Raw genomic sequence first — 18,295 nt, 5'->3', positions numbered from 1 at the left:
TGTAAATGAGTAACTGAAGGGGGAAGTTTATTTAAGACCTAAGCTTGTGTTGTTTGGTCATACTGCCATCTGCTGTCTGAATTTGGTGGAGTGGAACCCAGTAAAATGTCTTTCAAAAACAAAACAAAAAAAAAAGACCCTCTGACTCTTGGAGGTAAGCCGTTGACATTTAAATTAAATCAGTTTTATTCCCAGGTTTGGTTTCTTTGCAGAGTACATGTTGGAAATTTACTTTTTGAATATGACAGATTTTTTTTTCAAGTTTCTGTTCTCATTCACATTTTTTTTTTTTATAACATTCTTACATTAATGGAATACGAGTGAATATAATACAGTGTTCACATTCTCCATCTGCTTCCACCAAGTAACTGGCATTTCCAGTTGTCTACCATCTCCAAACCATTCTGTCAAACTGTATGGAAACGTTACACAGTTAACAGCAAACACATTCCCAACAACTGGCTTCCGTTGTGCTTTGTAAATTCACTTCTTTCTAATCAAAAACGTAAAAGCCCTTTTATGACAAAGTCTGTTGTGTGAAGTTACATGTGTGTATATACAAATCCTAACTCACATGGGTTATGCGTAATCTGCCTTCATCGAGTCAGCACGTACAATAACAACAGGAAGGGTTTCATATCGGACAGGCGTATATCAAACGGTAAAGGACCAGAACAACTGATTTGGGATGCATATTAACACACATGCAGGTTATAGTCAGACATTCACATCCATGAGTATTTGGTCTCTGGTGACCCAGTGTATGACATGGTGAGAGGACACGGTCTCGTGAGTCATGTTGTTTGATCTGATTGTTAAAAAGAAAACATCCAACGAAGGTGCTGACTGACTGAACAAATATCAAAATAATGAATTTTACTGGAAGCACTGTTGTGTTTACTAACCTTTATCTTGTTGCTTATTTCAGTGAGTGAAAATAATCAAAGTTGCACCAGTTGCCCACATCTGCTCGAGCAGTGTGTCTATTGGCTGCCAGTAATCGCAGCACCACATTCTCACTGAGGCGAGCGTTACAAAGGACACATTTGATACTGTGCTCATCGGGCAGTACACCTAATTGCACTTCGATCCATATGTGCCGAGGCCTTAAACATGCACTTACTACCAACTACAAAGCACTGACATTCATCTGCACCACCACCGAATTACAACCACTCTCACAGACACGGGACAAAACTATTTCAGTGATCATCCTTAAGCACACAGGAGACCATCCGCAGTCAAACATCAGGGTCCTACGTCCTCTTTAAAAAGCAAGCTACAAAGTGGCACAACATTTCCCCATAAAAATTCAGTCCATATAACGCTTATACAATGTACAATGTAGCAGCAACTTTCTGAAGTCCTCTCCAATAATTTCTCAGATTTATGCCCCACAACCTCAGTTACCACAGCACAAAGTAATCTAGATGTCCTACAGTGCAACACAAAGTTGACTTGTATTGAGTTGATAACATTTGAATTTAAGTGATATACACTGAACAGTCCATATCACAAAATCATGGAATATTTCAAAGCTACGGTTTCAATGTGTTGCATTTATAATTCCATTAGAAACAAATCAGGTTGTCTCCCCTGCAGTTTACAACGTGAGCCAGCAGAGGGCTCCACAGTACTACAATGAACCAGGGCTTGCTCAGTAGAAATAAGTCTTCAACAGTGTGGTGTTTTTTTGGAAGGAAAAAGGGATTAAAATCTAAAAAGGGACATATCATGCTTTATCAACTTTTCTAATATATATACACCGTTATTAGAAGTTATTAGAAATGACTGGTTACATATGGTCAAATTTCCAAAACTCAGAACCCATTGTTTGCAATGTTAAGTTCAAGTTTTCCATCAAACTGACCTTGGGTTTATGAGGGTATATTACTGCCATAAGTCAAGAGCATGATTTATAGTTTTTTACAATAAAATATTGCAATATTGTCTCTCAAAAGTCTCCCCTCGGACTCAAATAGTCGATTCTCCCTCGAGGACTTGCGACGCTCTCTTTCAAAACTGCACTCAGTTTTCTGTCCTCCATTTTGACCCTTCCTGCTTCCATGCACTCACAAAGGTTCTGCTCTTGGATCTCAGCTCTCGAATTTTTGCGAAATTACCCCAAATGACCCCGTCAAAATTCCCCAACCAATACAATGCCAGGTATGACGTTGACCAGTGAAAACATCACTGCCTTCTTGTGGGTGTGCTTGCTTTATGTCTTACAGCGTCCCTTACGGACGGTTACTGTTTTAGCAGATTCATCTATTACTGCCCTCCAGGGGCCTTAATAAATGAACTGAGCTTTTTTTTTTTCCTCGTTGGACTTTTGGAGTTGATAAATGTACCAGTGTCTGTATTTTTGCTACAATAGCTACATATAATTGTAGCCCCGTAGCACATTGGTTTCCCATTAAGTTGCTGGAGGAGAACATTACTTCAGACATGACCTTAGTCTCATCTTGATTGGGCGAGTGCATGGACGCAGAATGCAAAGAGGAGGGGTTAAACTGGAGCGCAGGGAATCTGAGTGCAGATGTAGAGTTTTGAAAGAGAGCTCAGCAAGTCCTCCAGGGAGCATCGACTGTTTGAGTCCAAGGGGAGACTTTAGAAAGAGAATATTACAGTGTTGGAGTGTGAAAACAAGAAATCATGCTCTCAAACTGAAAGAACATGCTCTTGACTAATGGCAGTAATATACCCCCATACGGGTTGTTCATGCATGCCCACGAACACACGTCTGCTCTGTTGTCAAGTTTGCTCACAACCACATTTTCAGATTTGGGCTGGAACACACATGTATTCGCAAAGCTATTATTTAGAAAATAAAGATAAATAGTAAATTCTAATGATTGTTTTCATAGCTGTGGATCTGGTAAAAGTATGTGGAGAGTAGGGCCTCTTGACAATTAGGACAGAGTGAGCTCATAGGGAGGAGGGCTTTGAAGAGAGCAGCCAAAACGGCCTTTTCAGGCAGAGGCTGAACTGAGGGGCTGCATGAATGGCCGGTAGAGGATTTGGAGTTTATTTGTATTCTGTGGCTCTGATGGCAAATCTGCATTGATATGCATGATATGCCCCTCTAAACATTGTTGCATGCTCTTAAGGTGTATTCTGCGATCCAGAGACCAACTTGTCCCTTAATCTGATCAACGTACTTTGTAAGTAAAATAAAAGTTAAATAGATACAGGTAGTTCTCCACGGAGGAGGAGTGGGCGTTGCCGTGACCTCAGGAAGGCTGTTAGAACGGAGACGTGGGAGAACGGACAGTGTCAGCCGAACTTAGGGAACAGTCCTCAGACTCGGCGGGGGAGAGGCCAGGGTTGACGACGGCGCCGATACTGTGCGGGAGGTGGGAAGCGGGCTTTACATCCTGGTAGCGTCTTCGTCGGAAAACTTGCTTCTCTTTATCAAGTGGCGTGGTCTGTGAGAGGGTGACACAGCAGCAACCGTTAGATTCTGCACAACACCGCTGAGATGAGGAGTGGCATCCACTCACTGAGGCAATGTTAGCATGCAGGTGAAAAGCTGCATTTGTCTCACAACTCTTCTAAGACAGTTCAACTTCCTGTGACAGAGAAAGTTGAACTTCCTCTTGTCACACACACACACACACGCACGCACACACACACACACACACACACACACACACACACACACACACACACGCGCACACGCACGCACGCAGTGTTGGACAAAACTGCATTTATCGTGGGGAAACAAACTCCTGTTGCTAAATGCATCACATGAATACTCAAATGCAGGTAGCATTAGAGACAGAGGTTTTGAATGCAAAATTCGTAGATAGCAAAGTAAACTGCACAACCAGCTGAGAAGAAACAGCCACAGCACTAGTGAGATGAAGCAACGTGATAAAGTGAAGGATCTCATGAGGCATGAAAAGGGCTCCATTGATGGGCGATGAGAAGGGGCGTAACCATGGTGTCGACATCGGGCGGGTCCCCCCCACTATATACATATCTATATATACATATATATACATACATATATATATATACATACATATATATATACATATATATAATAAATAATATAAATATATATATATAAATATATATTTATATTATAAAATAAAATTATAAAATAGGGATCGGTATTTTCTCAGTATTGGGGGGGGGGGGGGGGGGGGACGGACATGAGCCCTCCCCCCTAGAAGTTTGTGGGTTACGCCCATGGCAGTGAGTCAAACCCTTGATCGATGGGAAATGGAGACTGCCAGCACTCTACCATGGAAGCACTCACTGCATTTAGCACTATGCTGTGTCATACCTTATCCAGTACAATGGATGCTGGTAGTGGTCCAAAGACCCTGACTTCTGGATGGTAAAGTCCTGGTCCAGCTGAGCAGAGAGAGATGAGCGCAACTCAGAGGATCACCTTGAACCCAAAGCATCACTGACCTGATTAGCATGAAAGTGCACAACTCTACTCTGCTGTTATTACGGAACCGGGAGTGGCAATAGAGAGAGAAAATATTTAAAATCGTGCGCACGAAATACTAAATTGAGGCCACGAAATACAGCACAACAGACTTTCTCCTCTCAGCATGAAGTGCACTGCACCTGCTTCAGCTGTCACTTGACCATCTATAAAGTCGATAGCATCCTCACAGTTAGCGTAATGCCAACAATACAATCCACAAGCTCTCGATATCATCGTTTTTACCTTGTAATAACAATAACGTTTGCATCCCTTGGTCAACTGATACTTGAAGCAGGTGCAGTGCACTTCATACTGAGAGGAGAAAACCTGTTAAGCCTGATATATATATATCAGGCTATATATCAGGCTAGGATATATATATATAATATCTTATCTCCTACGCACAAATTAATTCAAACGTAGGAACAAAAGAGCAAATCATGGCCTCAATTTAGTGTTTCTGCGCACAAATTAATTAAAACGTGCACACCAAATGATCTTTTGGTTTTCTCTCTCTGGCCACTCCGGGGCTCTGTATGTTATAACCGCTGTGACGAGAAGGGAGAAAAAAACTGGCAGAAAAATGTCATGTCACTGTCAACTGACAGCCTGTGAAATGTCAGAGAAATATTTCTATTTGGCAACTGACAACCAAGTACTTGGTTTACCTTAAAAAAAAAAGAAAAAAAAGCCAATAGTCCAAAATAGAACATGTTTGACTTCCAGAATAAGTTATTCATCTTTCTGTACATCGTAAGCTCAGCTTTGAAACTCTTAAAGTTTAAACCATATCGACTGAAACCCATTCAGTGTAGCTCAACTATGTTATCTGTAAGATCTGCTACCAACAGTGCTGACAGTCCAGCTAACAGAGGAGGATGAGAGGCCGGAGCGAACACAGGAAGACCTGGCAGCTCCATGCAGAGGGATGAACTGATGTATACACAGAATAAAGCGGGGAAGCTGCTAATTTATGAAATACAAAGAAGGTGAGTAGATTCCATTTCCATTTTGCAAAAGCAGGCAATGCTAGCGTCAACTTACAAATGACATCAAAATCAAAAAGATCAAAAAAATCGTCTGCACACGGGAGGAGAGAGGCAGCAGATGCATGAAGAACACGGCGGTTCCAAACGGAGGTATTTTTTTTTCATCTTTTGAACGACATTCAAAGCATCATCGCCAAAGCATGTTCATAAAAAAAAGAGCGTGAATGTGATCTACTGATGCAGAGTTACATGCAGTGTCAGAGTGTGGAGGAGTGCGCATCAGAGCTTACTGTAATGACTGACACTCCCGCTGTCGTGTTGTTGAGCTTGGGTCCGGTGTTGAAGTGCTTCTTGATTTTCCCCGCCACCGGCAGCTGGTGCACATTCTCTAACACACCATCATCCTGAGAAACACAAAGAGCAATGCCTCAGGAACTCCACCTGCTGCAGCACTTTTGAAACTTTAGTGGTACTTATACATATATATATATATGCGCATGCAGGTGATGCTGGTTAAAGAATTGAGTTCAAAATGCTGAACTTACATTGACCCACGGGTGATCGAGAACCTGTACAGCTGCACATCTTTGATCCACCTCTACCTGCAGCATCGCAGTGATCAGAGCCTAAAGAGAAACATGTTAGCCATAAGTATCCACTTTAATGACATAGCCTGAACACCACAGCAGCAGGTTTGACAGGCTGTGTCGTTTCACGTGGATCATAATCATGGTAGAGGAGGAGGAGGAGGAGAGCACCTCCAAACACAAACCTTGGCAGTGTCAGACACATTGTCCCAGTATGGTGCAGGGAAATCCAGCTGGCCCTTCAAGATATGTTCAAAGAGAGCCTCCGGGTCTTCACCGCTGCTGTACAAATCAAACCACACATATTCTAGATACACATAATAGTCAATAGCGTGACGGCATACCATAAACACTTACTGATGTAATTTGAACAAATTAAATCGATGTATGTGGTTAAAACATACTCTATTAAATAAACCACCTGGTACATGAGCACATACCCACGAAAAGGAGGAAAGCCACACAGCAGTATGTAAGCGATGACACCAGCTGCCCAAATGTCCACCTTGAGGCCATACCTGTAATTGAAAAGGAACATCAGGGATCAGAGGGACTTTACACACCTACAAGAAACAAGAAAAAAAAAAAAAAAAGACTATCGCAGTTTTTGATTCTGCTAATAATCATGTGGCAGATGGACCAGATGATGCAACTACACTGACTCACCCTGTTTCAGCAACAATCTCTGGCGCGACATAGGTGGGCGTGCCACACACAGTAAAGAGGGGCCCATTAACAATGGTAGCCAAGCCAAAGTCACCCAGCTTCAGAGATTTGCTGCCATCGTGGTGCTCAAACACCTGCAGAAAACAAAGCAAGGGAAAGTGGAAAAACAGAAGGTGTCATAAAATGAACACTGAGTGCAGACTTTATAGAGCAAAATTATTAAAAAAAAAAAAAAAATGTTAAAAAAAAACAGTGGTTGCCAATACATGTGGTGGTGTGATGGAAAAGTAACTGCCAATGATCCCATTGAGATGATAGGAAAAAGTCCTCATGGAGGTGTAAGGTAATTTCATATGATCATTTTCATGATTTTATTTGTGCTATTCATGTTACGCGTGTTATTGAATTCAGTTTTAAATACAATCTTATACATATAGCTTTGGAGAAGAGTGTGACGGGGGATGGTGAAGTCAGGAACACAGACCTATGAGGACTGAATCAATATGGGAAGCTTTTAAAATGCAACTTAACTCACTGCCAGTTCAGAAGCTTTGTAGAATCGTACTTACCAACAGATTTTCTGGTTTTATGTCTCTATGGACGATATTGAGACTGTGGAGGTACTTGATGGCACTTGCCAGGTTGAAGAGCATAGAGCTGGCATCTCGCTCTGTGTATTTGTTGGAGGAGGTGATGGCATCAAAGAGATCGCCCCCCTGCAGAAGGAAAACGTGTGATGTGAAAGACAACCAAGTGCTAAATGTGTTAAACGACTGATGCGGATAATTTAGAAGATTTAATATGAACACTTGATCTGTTAACAGCCACCGAGTGTGAGCAATTCTATATTAGTCTGAAAAAAGTACAATATGTCAAAGTAGACCTCTTCTTTTGAGGTTTTTGACATGTCTTTTGAGCTTTAAATTCTCATCAACAATCAAGAAATGTGTAGTACCTTAACCAACTCCATTACAAGATAGAGGTCCCTATGGGTGTCCATTTCCTCAATTAAAAGTACAATGTTGGGATGTTTCACACGCCGAAGGATTGATACTTCACTCTGTATCATGTGCTCCTGGGTGAGAAAGGAAATTAGAATTAATACAAATCTGTAAACACTATATAGAGAGAGTGATTTACACATATCAGAGGTGTGACATTGTTCTTTTGTCTCATTTCAGAGCAAATATTAGACACAAACAAGTTTCAGAAACAAAGTACATTCATCTGATTGGTGCCATTTAACGAGGAAAAAGAAACAAAAAAAACTCCTCCATTTTACTGCTATATTTTAGTACCAGAAGAAATCACACCATCTGCTGAGCAATGAGGAAAATACAACTAAATCAGAAACAAAAACATTTTATACTGAAAAAGGAAAATGATTTGGCCCAAAACGTATGGTGTGATAACTAAAGTCAACAGACGTAGAAGCATGCTCACCTTTCCCCTGCATTTATCTTTGCTGATGATCTTGAGCGCGTACTCTCTTCCGGTGGATCTCTCCACACACTCTCGAACCACGGCAAAGTTTCCGTCTCCCAAAGTCCTCCCCACTTTGTACCTCTCTGCTATGGAGGCAGGAACTGCAGAATAGTCATCCATAAAGTCAGCTGTCAAGACAAACAAAAGAAGATTAAGTAAAATATCTAATATATCAGCCTATATCTTAATTTGATCTTATGTTTATGTCTTGTGCAATCTCTTACCTTCACTGCCAGCCCCATCCCATTCATCCATAGAACTGCATACCTTGGTAGAAGCCAATGAGAGCGAAGAACCACCGTATAGAGATCCCTAGAAAGAAGAGACAGCTGTGGAGTGAGGCTGAAAAGACACACTGATGCACTGACTGAAGTCGGACACAAACTTCAGAGAAGGCAAAGCTTTACTAAAAGCTAAATACTAAAAGCTTCACCATACAAATGGACCCTGTGTTAACAAATGGATATGAAGTTTGGTAGATTTTTTTTTCTGAAGTGGAAGCATGTCATATTTGAACTGAGATTTACATCCGTGTATACAGACCACTTTACAGTGCCATGGCTACTAAACAACAATAAACCGTAAGGAAAGAAGTGTGAAGGCTCACATGAATTTGCAAGGCAATAATGTGAGGGTAAGGAATTTCCTAAAATGTATTCCAATTCAATGAATCTCAATGTTTTGTTTAATTTTTTGTTCCTTCAATACTTTTAAATTATGGTTTATGGCAACGTTAATGTAAATATAATATTCATGTTCTTAAAACAAACTGCCTGGTATGTTATGCTGTGTATGACACCACACAAATCTTTACCTTATGTAGAGGAACCTTTTTTTAAATTTTTTTTTATTACCTGTCGTCTTCGGAGGCTAGCAGGACTGGTTGGAGAGTGGCTTGGAGACTTTCCAGAGCGAGGTGTGGACAGCTGACTGCCTGCAGTGCCATTAGCTGTTAGAGGGAAAGGGGACACAATTAGCCCAACGATTCAATAGTGCAGACTAAAACAAGATGTGCCTGTAATACAAAGCACATACTTACATAAGAGCAATGTGAAACTTTAGAACAGAACAACACATATGTCTAAATATAAAGAATCAAAGCTATAACGCCCACACACACACACACAGACAAACACGCTTACCTGAACCTGTAGATGAGGGAGACTTGCTCCTACGGGACATCCCACCACTTCTTGGGGAGATGCGACCCTGCAAAGAGGGGAGCCGACCGTACGATGCAGACTTTGCCACCCTGCACTCTGAATGATAAATAACAAATACAGAAATAAGATAAAATTGTACAGCTTCTGCAGAAACATGTTTCCAAGGTGATAAACAGTTGGCTTGGACTCTGCGACATTTTGAAGTTACTTTCTGTGTATTTACAAACACAAGTAATGAGAAGGTATTTCATACCCTCTGCAGTGCGAAGCCAATTTATATTGCAGTCATTTTTCAGTCTGACATCTATATTCCCACCGAAACTAATGGAATACTGTGTTTAAGCTGTAACACCACCACTACCACCACCCTTTCGCACAGACAAATAAGAAGGAAAGAATAAAAAGTATGGCAATCTGATCTACAGTACATGGTGTCACTCTGCACTGCTCTGTTTGAGTCTGGCCTATAGATTTAAAACACATTTAACATGAGAAAAGAGCAACACTTCATACTGTCTAGTAGTAGTGCTTTTAATGGGATGAGAATTGTTTGTAGTAACAAAGTAGAAAGAACAGCTGTATGAGTACAAACTTGGGATAACAATAACAGTTCTGTATGTTTGGCACATTCAGCATTTACTTGGGCCACTGAGGAGGATGGTCAAATAAAAAGTAACATATAGCACATTGGCTCAGTAGCATGCACAGCGACAGTAGACAAACATCCCAAAACTCTGAGGGTTTGTCATATTCTCTCCCCACTGAGCGATGAAAGCCCTGGAAGCACACTTACCACTTTCATCCAAGTTGAAGTCATCTTGGTAGCGCAACTTTTCGGGGCCGCAAGCAAAGAATATATCATCTTCCCCAAAAAAGTCCTGAAGGCAGGCGACCTGGTAAAGATAATGCTTTCGTCAGCTATAGTCCAAAAAACATGTTTGATAGTGACGCTGTGCATAAAGTCAGTTTCAAAGAGAGAACCATTGTCTTGAAATACACATACTAAAATAGATTTATTTTTTTTTTTATCTCAGTAGCCACTTAAGTGTAGGCATTATTTTTCAAACACTCGGCAGACCTGAAAACCAATGCTGTCTGCTGCTGCACTTTGTTGCAGGTTTTGACTGCTTTTTAAAAAAACAGAATTCAGAGATTCAGAATTTCAGTGCGTGGATGAAATGTGTGTGCTGGCCATGATTATAAATGAATAAAAATCTACGTTGCTGTGCAACAGACCTGTTTTAAACTGAACATATCAACAAGTTTTACACATTAAAATAATAAAATGTCACATTAGTGCATTCAAAGGATACAATGCTGTTTATTTAGGTACAACACATACAGTGGCTTTTAAAGTAACTCAATTAAAACATTCTTTTTGAACCTAACCATTACAATAGTATCAAATCGAATTATAAAAGTACACTTAGTACAGATGTATAGATTTACTTAATTGATCAAAATTTAAAAAAATATGTTACAAAAACAGCCACTGGAATAATGATATGGGATTGCAGATATGAGCAATTACACTGAATTGCATATTCAATTCCACCGAAGGACAAAGGAAAAATGTATGCTACAGTGTATAAAGCATACAAATAATAAAATTAACCTTGTTCTACTAACTATAACTATAACTACTGGCTGCTAATGAATGTGTCTTCTATGAAAAGAAAAGCTTCTTTTAAACCTGTTTGATGGTATTCAGTAGAGTCTGTGTGCATCTGCCAGTCATGAAACACGTTCCATCCCTACTGGGAGATTAAGTTAATTGACTTCTGTTGTCGTGGATTATCATTAATATAAAATCATGTCACAAAATATTTAACACCAGTCATCCAATCAGTAAGCACATCACACATGCCAATCATGTTGTTTCTCAAATGGAAGCTTGTTTGGATTTGTAAATGTATTGGATTTTTTTTTCTGTCCCAAGGAATTTTATTTAAAATCACATGAACATATCTGTTGATCTCCATAATAAAAGAGAAATGTAAATTATACTTGTTTTTGATTTCTACACAGAGAAAACTGGATGCCTGAGTGGATGCATCTACTGCTTTCAGCTATACAGAAGCAATACAGAAGCCAAACTACACAGATGCAGTGTCACATATAAATGCAGATCTGGATTTTCTCCAAAAAAAGGGTTATTGGTGTACTCTGAAGCTCTGATTCAACCCGCAGATTTCCACAAATACATAATTAACAACAGATACAATTAAATCAAAGATTGTAAAATAAGTTTTAGAGGTGATTTATAATTTGTCAGTGTGAGATTCTCCAGGAGGTCTTTCTATTGCAGTCCTGCCCTGACAGATAAAGCTAGTGCCACCAGCATTAAGTCCAATATGGGCAATTAGAAAATATAGAACATTTTAAAATGATAAATAATTCAGTAAATGTTGGTATTTATTCATTATTAATTGTCTCATCATTAAGAACCATGCTTAGTTCAGCAGGAAATGAGGGCAAATGAGGACTTAAGTGCTGACAGAGCAAAAACAGCCGGCAGGGAAACCAACACAGGCTATCCACCCCACTGCCCACTAAACATAATAAATGTCCTGTTATCATACATCTAAATGATGCATCTACTTTCTGGTTTCTATTGTACAAATCTCAGATCGCATTGAAGGAAATGTGCAATTTACAATTTAGAGAATAAACAACACACTTTATCTAAAATATTGAGGGGTTAGATTATCCACCTGACATAACCTGCTGCAAAAGCACCTCCAAACAGCCGAAGGTCATTCAGCCACAAAATCTTAAAATAAATGTTGAGCAGAGAGGAAAGCTGAGTATGGCCCTTTTCACTAAAGATGCTTCACTCTGATATCCCCTGCCACCAGCTTATTCTCCTACTCCTCCTCCAACAAAAAAAACCAAAAGATTACAAGATCCCAAAGGGAGGAGCTGCACAGCTGTTGCCAGACAGAATCACAGCTTAGTTCGAGACAATGAGATGGACACGGCTACTTTAAGATCCACTATCAGGTCCTATCTGGTGGTCTGAACAGTGAAAACTGCAGACATGGCACTGTTATTGAAAATATTTAACTCTTAAATAAGAGTTATATGTTGTTTGTCTTAAATACTATGGAATTAGAAACCTCTAACTTATGATGGAATGGGGAGAATTGTGAATTTGATAGGTTACATTGATTAATATGCCTTCTAGCTCAATGACTCAGCAGCTCCATTCGGCCAACCCTTCACCTAACACACACACACACACACACACACACCTGGAGCATCCTGTGCAAATATTGATCATCAGGGTTTTTCAGTCCAGAAAAATCCCGATGGAGGGTTTGCATGCACGCTATAGAGGCTAATCAGTCTCAGCCTTGGTATATTACACAAGCACATAAATGTGTAATTCAACTAATGTAAAAGTGGACAGGTGGAGCTCTCGAGGTTGCTGAAGCTTACTTTGAAGTGTGACATAGCAGCAGCCACTCATTAGTCATGCCGGGAAGAAACAGGACTCATCTTGGCAAGTAATATTCAAATGGTTCTAGATCCATCTTGCATGAGTTGCCTTTATGTGCAGATTGCTGTAATCAGATTCAAATCAGGCCTGCTGCAAAAATGTTGAGACATAGTCACAGTTGCTGCAAAGACAGATGAGTAATAGCTTCCTTTAGAAGTGAAAGTCAGCATTGTGGGGTGATTTGATTTGAGCTGATAAAACTAAATATATCACCTTGTCCTGTAAGAAGATTTTGGGATACTGTGTAACAAAATGTAGCGAATCAACATATGTAAAGGTCTACTAAATGACCAACAGAAACTCATTAGATAGGTGTATCATTTAACTGAAATTACTCAAATAAGGTTCCAATGTAACATCACAAAACACATATCTCCCATTAACACAGCTCACAGTACTGCAGTATTCTAATTTAGACAAAATAAATCTGTTCTATACCAGATACTGTGGCACACTTAGCAAGTCACTGCATTGTGTTTAACAGCCAAGTCCCAGCAGGAGGCGAGAGGAAAGCCAGACAGTCTCGCTATCATTTTCATCCTATTTTCTCCCTGTTAGGGAGAGTCAAAGCCAGGAAGGACTTCTAAAAATGGAAGGGTTTGAGAACATCTTTTTACATTACATTTTCATTTATTTTGGTAAAAAAAAGCACTACACAATTAAGTCACATCAAAAGGTAATACATCTTTATCATGCCAAATTTAATGCTAAAGACACCAAGCTGCAGAGACTACCTTCTGACCATCCTTGCACATCACTTTAAGACACTGTTGTTTATGCATTAAGCCTCTATGCATTGTGCAGACATGAGATATGTGGTATGAGCCGAGAACAGAAGAGATGAATTGTGGGCACATGGCGGCCACAACAGCAAATGGTAGAGTCAAGGTCAAAATGAAGAAATTAATTGGGAAACATTAGTTAGGCTCTGCTCTCAGCCACACAGCTGAACAGCTTCCAGTCGTCATCTAATTTCTAAAGCATGAATGGGCTGTTTAACATCTACTGATACACAATTTCCCCATGGAGGCTTAAGCCTGCACTTTCATGCACTGACGTGAAGCCAAGCTCTGTCCGCGGATGACTGTTGACATCTATTTAAACAAGATGTGTTGAGTCTTAACACAGAGAAAAGTAGCAGTGTGCATAATGCAATTAAAGTGCAGAGCCATATTCATCACAGCGGGGATGGGAATGCCATGGTCCAAGTCTCCTCAGACCTACTCAGTCCTACAAATACTCTGCTCCATCCACACATAACACCAGAGTCACAACAGGCCATGGCATGTTCTGCTGCCTCTAAGGGCTGAGTCTGTGGGGTGTCTGTTTCTCCAATGCGTTCTCCGTACCTTACATTCTGGATGTTTTATTAATCATATCAATCATTAAGGTTTATAAAGTACATCCCTAGAACATTAACTTGATTGTGTCTGTTTGGCCACGTAAACCTGTCATGGCAGAACACCATTACAGAGTGACTCAGCAGTATGGAGAAATCACAGCCATCAAGCAGAGCCACCCGCCGAGCAGATCCACTAATAGACTCGTGAATCGTGAGTGCAGAATAAATAAGTAATTAAGCAACCAAATCACACAAATATGTCCATCACTTCTGCAGAAAAAAAAAACTAAGCAAGAACAAACTTGCTAGAATGATTGGTATCAACGATCAGCAGGTCTCTCTCAGGTAAATTACCAAAGGTTAAACACCCATGGACATATCCTCTTTGATGCTGACGGGAGCTTATTTGGCCATCTGGAGGCACAACATGGAAACATGCACAAAAAGCTGAGAATCTATGGCACAGAGCTACACTGGCAAGCACCTAACACAACAGCATATTATTAGGAGGCCATAGATAGATATGATATCAAAACCTCTGAAATGAAGGAGCAATAATAACTGTCAAAGAGTGAAATTAGCAGAAGCACAGAAACAAACCCTCATGTCCCACTTTCTCAGTGTGTACAGGCCATCTAACTTTGATCCTTTGCAATTACACGAGTATTTGTGTTTTCCTAAACAAGCTCTATTCCTAAAATAATCTTGAGGATATGCATGGAGCAGATTTGTTTGTTGGTGTGAAAATCCCCAACTGTTCTCTCCACACAACACAACACAATGTGTCCTATCCTGGGATTATACCTCAGCCATGTGCTCCATCATGCCGCCATGTGTATAGTAAGGCTGACAGACCAAGCACTGCATTTGTGAGCCCTCTCACAAGCCACCTACAGTACTGACATCACTACTGCACTGCTCTGCCGCAGAGGCTGTTCCTTAGCAACCAGCCCAGGAAACCATTTCACCATAGAAACCGTCACACCAAAAAAAAAGAAAAAACTAATATAAAGGGCACGTGATAAGAGTTTTTAAATAGGTATATTGAAAGAGCTGAATATTTCTATGAGATGTTGAAATTCTACTTATGTCATTTATCTATATCAGCCCATAAAGCAAAGGCCACATTCACCATGACTGCAATAATTTCTTCCTTTTTTTTTTAAAGCTGCTTACATCAAGAATTATCGATTATTTCAAAGTATAATAATTATTACTATCCAGAAAGTTCAATTCAAATGTATACATAGGAAACTAGAATACAAGTACTTTGTAATGTACTTGCAAGGGGACTGATCAGTGTGGCTGTCTGGAACTAACTCAATAAGTGAATATCCATTTAATAGTGTGCTGCTGTTGGTAGAAATATGAGATGGAGTCCTAGAAACCTATTTCTGGTAATACATTTAGCAAATATTCCCAGGTGACGTTAAACCTACTGGGCCGTCTCCCTCTTTGAGTCGGGAGGTAATTCTCAGAGACACGAAGGAGGAACAGACCAGACCACCTCTAATGTCAGAGGCAAACTTCCATCTCTTCTAAACTCTCAGCAAATGTGTACCGAGTCTGCCTTGTGTGCAACGTGCTAGACTTCTAGACTTCTCTTCAACGAGAGCATCCTTCTGTCTTTCCCCACTTGTGAGCAATTAATGCAGCCTAGAAGTGAGGGAGAGAGGAACAGGATAAGTGCAGTCTCTTAGGTATAGAGCACTACCGGTTGTCCTGACTGCTTTGCTGTCTTCTATGGATTTAAAAAAAAAAAAAAAACATTTTTAAACACACATGTTCAGTCCCAGTGCTTTAGTTTGATATAAGTATACTGCAAATGTGACTGATTCGGGATAACATCATTGTCCAAATGCAAGCACAACCAAGAGAGTTACATTAGACTGAACCATATGTGCACAGAGAAGCTCAACAAGCGACTTATGCAACTTAAATTCCAGTGTTTGTCACTACTTCTGTCCTGAGTGTCACATCTGTGTGTTGTATGCAAATGGTAATATGTATGTCACTGAAAGTAATTTCACACATAAAACAGCTCATGCTTCAGTGATTTCACTTAATATGGGATGTGTACACATTGAGCTTGGGACCACAAAAAAGTAGCATTACACAGTAAAATCTGTCATTGTATGCACTACAATATTATAGTATTTTTTTCATGAAGTTTAAATAATTGACAACTTTTCTCTGCCTGTTCCCGAGATAAAAATGGTTTTATCAATGCTCTTGCGTTGGCACCTTTTTGGTTTTGTCTTAGACTACCAAAGCCACTGATTCATTTAAATGTTTTCCTGTTTGTATCCCACTTGGAAAAATGGTTTTGCTAATATTAGAAGAGCAAACAGGTGCGAGTTTCAAAGATTCACAAGTAGGAATGATAACACTTACCATCTTGCCGTCCAGGGTAAAAAGCCTTTTGACGACTCCAGAGTCCAGCTTAATGGCATCAGTGATGTCAGTCATAACTTGCTCAAAGGAGTGCGCCGTTTTCTTGTTGAGCAAGACCCGCACGGCCTTGCGAGGCTTTACTCCACTGCGGACAATTGTGACCAGTTTGGGCTTGATGAAGTCCTTGCTCCCCCTGGATTCTGGAGATCCGGCCATGGCGCTACCAAGGGAAGAGGGATCACGGACAGACACAACTGTCCTAGCACCAACTGACCAGTTGGGGTTTACATTCTTAGTGTACTCCAGATTCTTGAAGGGCTCTATGGATGCACAAACATAGCTCTCTCCTGCAGAAAATCAAAACACATTCATATATTTTCTATCTGTCAAAAAACAAAGACACGACATACATTAACTATGAAAAGCAAAAATAGCGATATAGTGTAAAACTGCCTCTTCAAGACAGACATGCCTTTTGATGTGTACAAGCCATTTTGTTCCCATTAATGATCTTTTCTTATTCAATTTAAACTAAATATTGGGCAAACTTACAATCATTGAGTTACACACTGCTCACCTTCCACCAGCTGGTCCATGCTGGTGATCCTTGTTGCTCCATCAACGGTGTAAATGGTCCGCACACCTTGGGGCAAGTTGACATTGTCTGACAGAGCTCTTGTGAGGTCAGCCAGGAGTGCTTCTATAGACCTAAATCTCTCCTGAGAAATGGCATACACAATTCCCTTGAAGTAGCGGTCCCCGTTGCGGTAGAATCGAATCTTCTTGGCCTTCTTTTCTGAGCTCAGTGCTTGCAGTGTCCTGGTTCTGTACAGGCTGCAGTGGGCGCTATGAGTGGGACTGGGGAGCCCATTCCCCCTTGAGCCCCTTCGGGTGTATCTCTGAGCCTTGTCCCGCTCATCAAAGTGCTCCAGCTCCATGACCGTGTTGTACTATCACACTCTAAATAAGAGAAGGAGAATGCTTATAATGATACATTAGAGAAAATGATGTTCTGTGTCAGTCTCATCCACCTGAGACAGCACCGATACAAGCGTTGATGCTGCAAATGGTGCTCCTAAACACATTATGAAGTAACATGTCACACCCATTTCATGCTCCCTGGTGTGTTTCAACCCAATCTTAATAAAATCCACATGCGTTTTTGAGTGGATTACAGAACATTAACAGTAAAAGCCTGCTTAGGGATCTTAGCTGAAAGCTTATTTCAAGATAAACACACACACACACACACACACACACAAAAACGGGCTTTACATAAAAGGGTAAAGAGCAGGGTTTTTTATTTTTGAGGTGCAACCTCTCTTACCTTTGAGGTGAGGACGGATGCAATCAAACGCGTATCTACGAGCGGAGCGAGTGTCTAGTAATCTTTTTGATTTATTTGATGCCTTGGCTGAACCATGCGTCCCTTTGTTGCCCCTGCGATGGTGCTGTGCCTTCCTGTCGTGTGTCTACTCTGCTGTGTGCTCACATGCAGATTGGAGGCAGGGCTGTAGCCGGTGTCCTCCACCCTCCCTTACTCCTCTTCCATTGCAGTGATTTACCGGACCGCTCTCGTGTCAGCCTTCCTCGTGCACGCAGCTGTGAGAGCGCGCGCTCACGTTACCTCTGGCGCGTGTTACCGTGATGCGCGTTTACGGCGAGGCTCACCTGCTTGAATAACCCCTTTTGGGTTTTTTACGTTTGATAAAAAAAAAAA

At 40.6% G+C, this 18,295-nt stretch overlaps 1 protein-coding gene across 2 annotated transcripts; it reads right to left on the bottom strand.

Moving 5' to 3' along the window:
• Window positions 1-162: 162 nt before the first annotated feature.
• LOC138205320 (serine/threonine-protein kinase DCLK1-like) lies at window positions 163-18,140 on the bottom strand. 2 transcript variants are annotated; one of them, XM_069161247.1, is made up of 17 exons: window positions 17,903-18,140; window positions 17,153-17,535; window positions 16,576-16,922; window positions 10,131-10,230; window positions 9,317-9,433; window positions 9,029-9,123; window positions 8,399-8,486; window positions 8,133-8,302; window positions 7,645-7,764; window positions 7,259-7,405; window positions 6,690-6,823; window positions 6,464-6,541; window positions 6,209-6,305; window positions 5,982-6,062; window positions 5,727-5,840; window positions 4,295-4,365; window positions 3,272-3,428 (listed from the first exon to the last, which is right to left on the bottom strand). In XM_069161247.1, the coding sequence occupies exons 2-17, from the start codon at window positions 17,511-17,513 to the stop codon at window positions 3,371-3,373; spliced, it is 2,178 nt and encodes a 725-aa protein (XP_069017348.1). In that variant the 5' UTR covers window positions 17,514-17,535; window positions 17,903-18,140; the 3' UTR covers window positions 3,272-3,370. The 2 variants fall into 2 exon arrangements, with proteins under 2 accessions (XP_069017347.1, XP_069017348.1); XM_069161246.1 differs by lacking the exon at window positions 4,295-4,365 and having other exon boundaries at window positions 163-3,428; window positions 17,903-18,138.
• Window positions 18,141-18,295: the final 155 nt, after the last annotated feature.

The sequence above is a fragment of the Embiotoca jacksoni genome, unplaced genomic scaffold (genome assembly GCF_022577435.1).
Source record: "Embiotoca jacksoni isolate LCO1_2020_lvr unplaced genomic scaffold, fEmbJac1.0.p SCAF_28, whole genome shotgun sequence".
Classification (NCBI taxonomy): domain Eukaryota; kingdom Metazoa; phylum Chordata; class Actinopteri; family Embiotocidae; genus Embiotoca; species Embiotoca jacksoni.
The sequence above is the reverse complement of the archived record's forward strand: the minus strand, read 5'-3'. Positions and strand labels throughout refer to the sequence as shown.

Coding starts and splice junctions, on each gene's coding strand:
- LOC138205320 (XM_069161246.1), bottom strand. CDS start 17,513: ATGGAGCTGGAGCACTTTGATGAGCGGGACAAGGCTCAGAGATACACC. Junction 6,824..7,258: donor TAAAACCAGAAAATCTGTTG/GTAAGTACGATT, acceptor TGTTTTCTGCAG/GTGTTTGAGCACCACGATGG. Junction 3,429..5,726: donor CGGGAGTGTCAGTCATTACA/GTAAGCTCTGAT, acceptor ACCCTCTCACAG/ACCACGCCACTTGATAAAGA.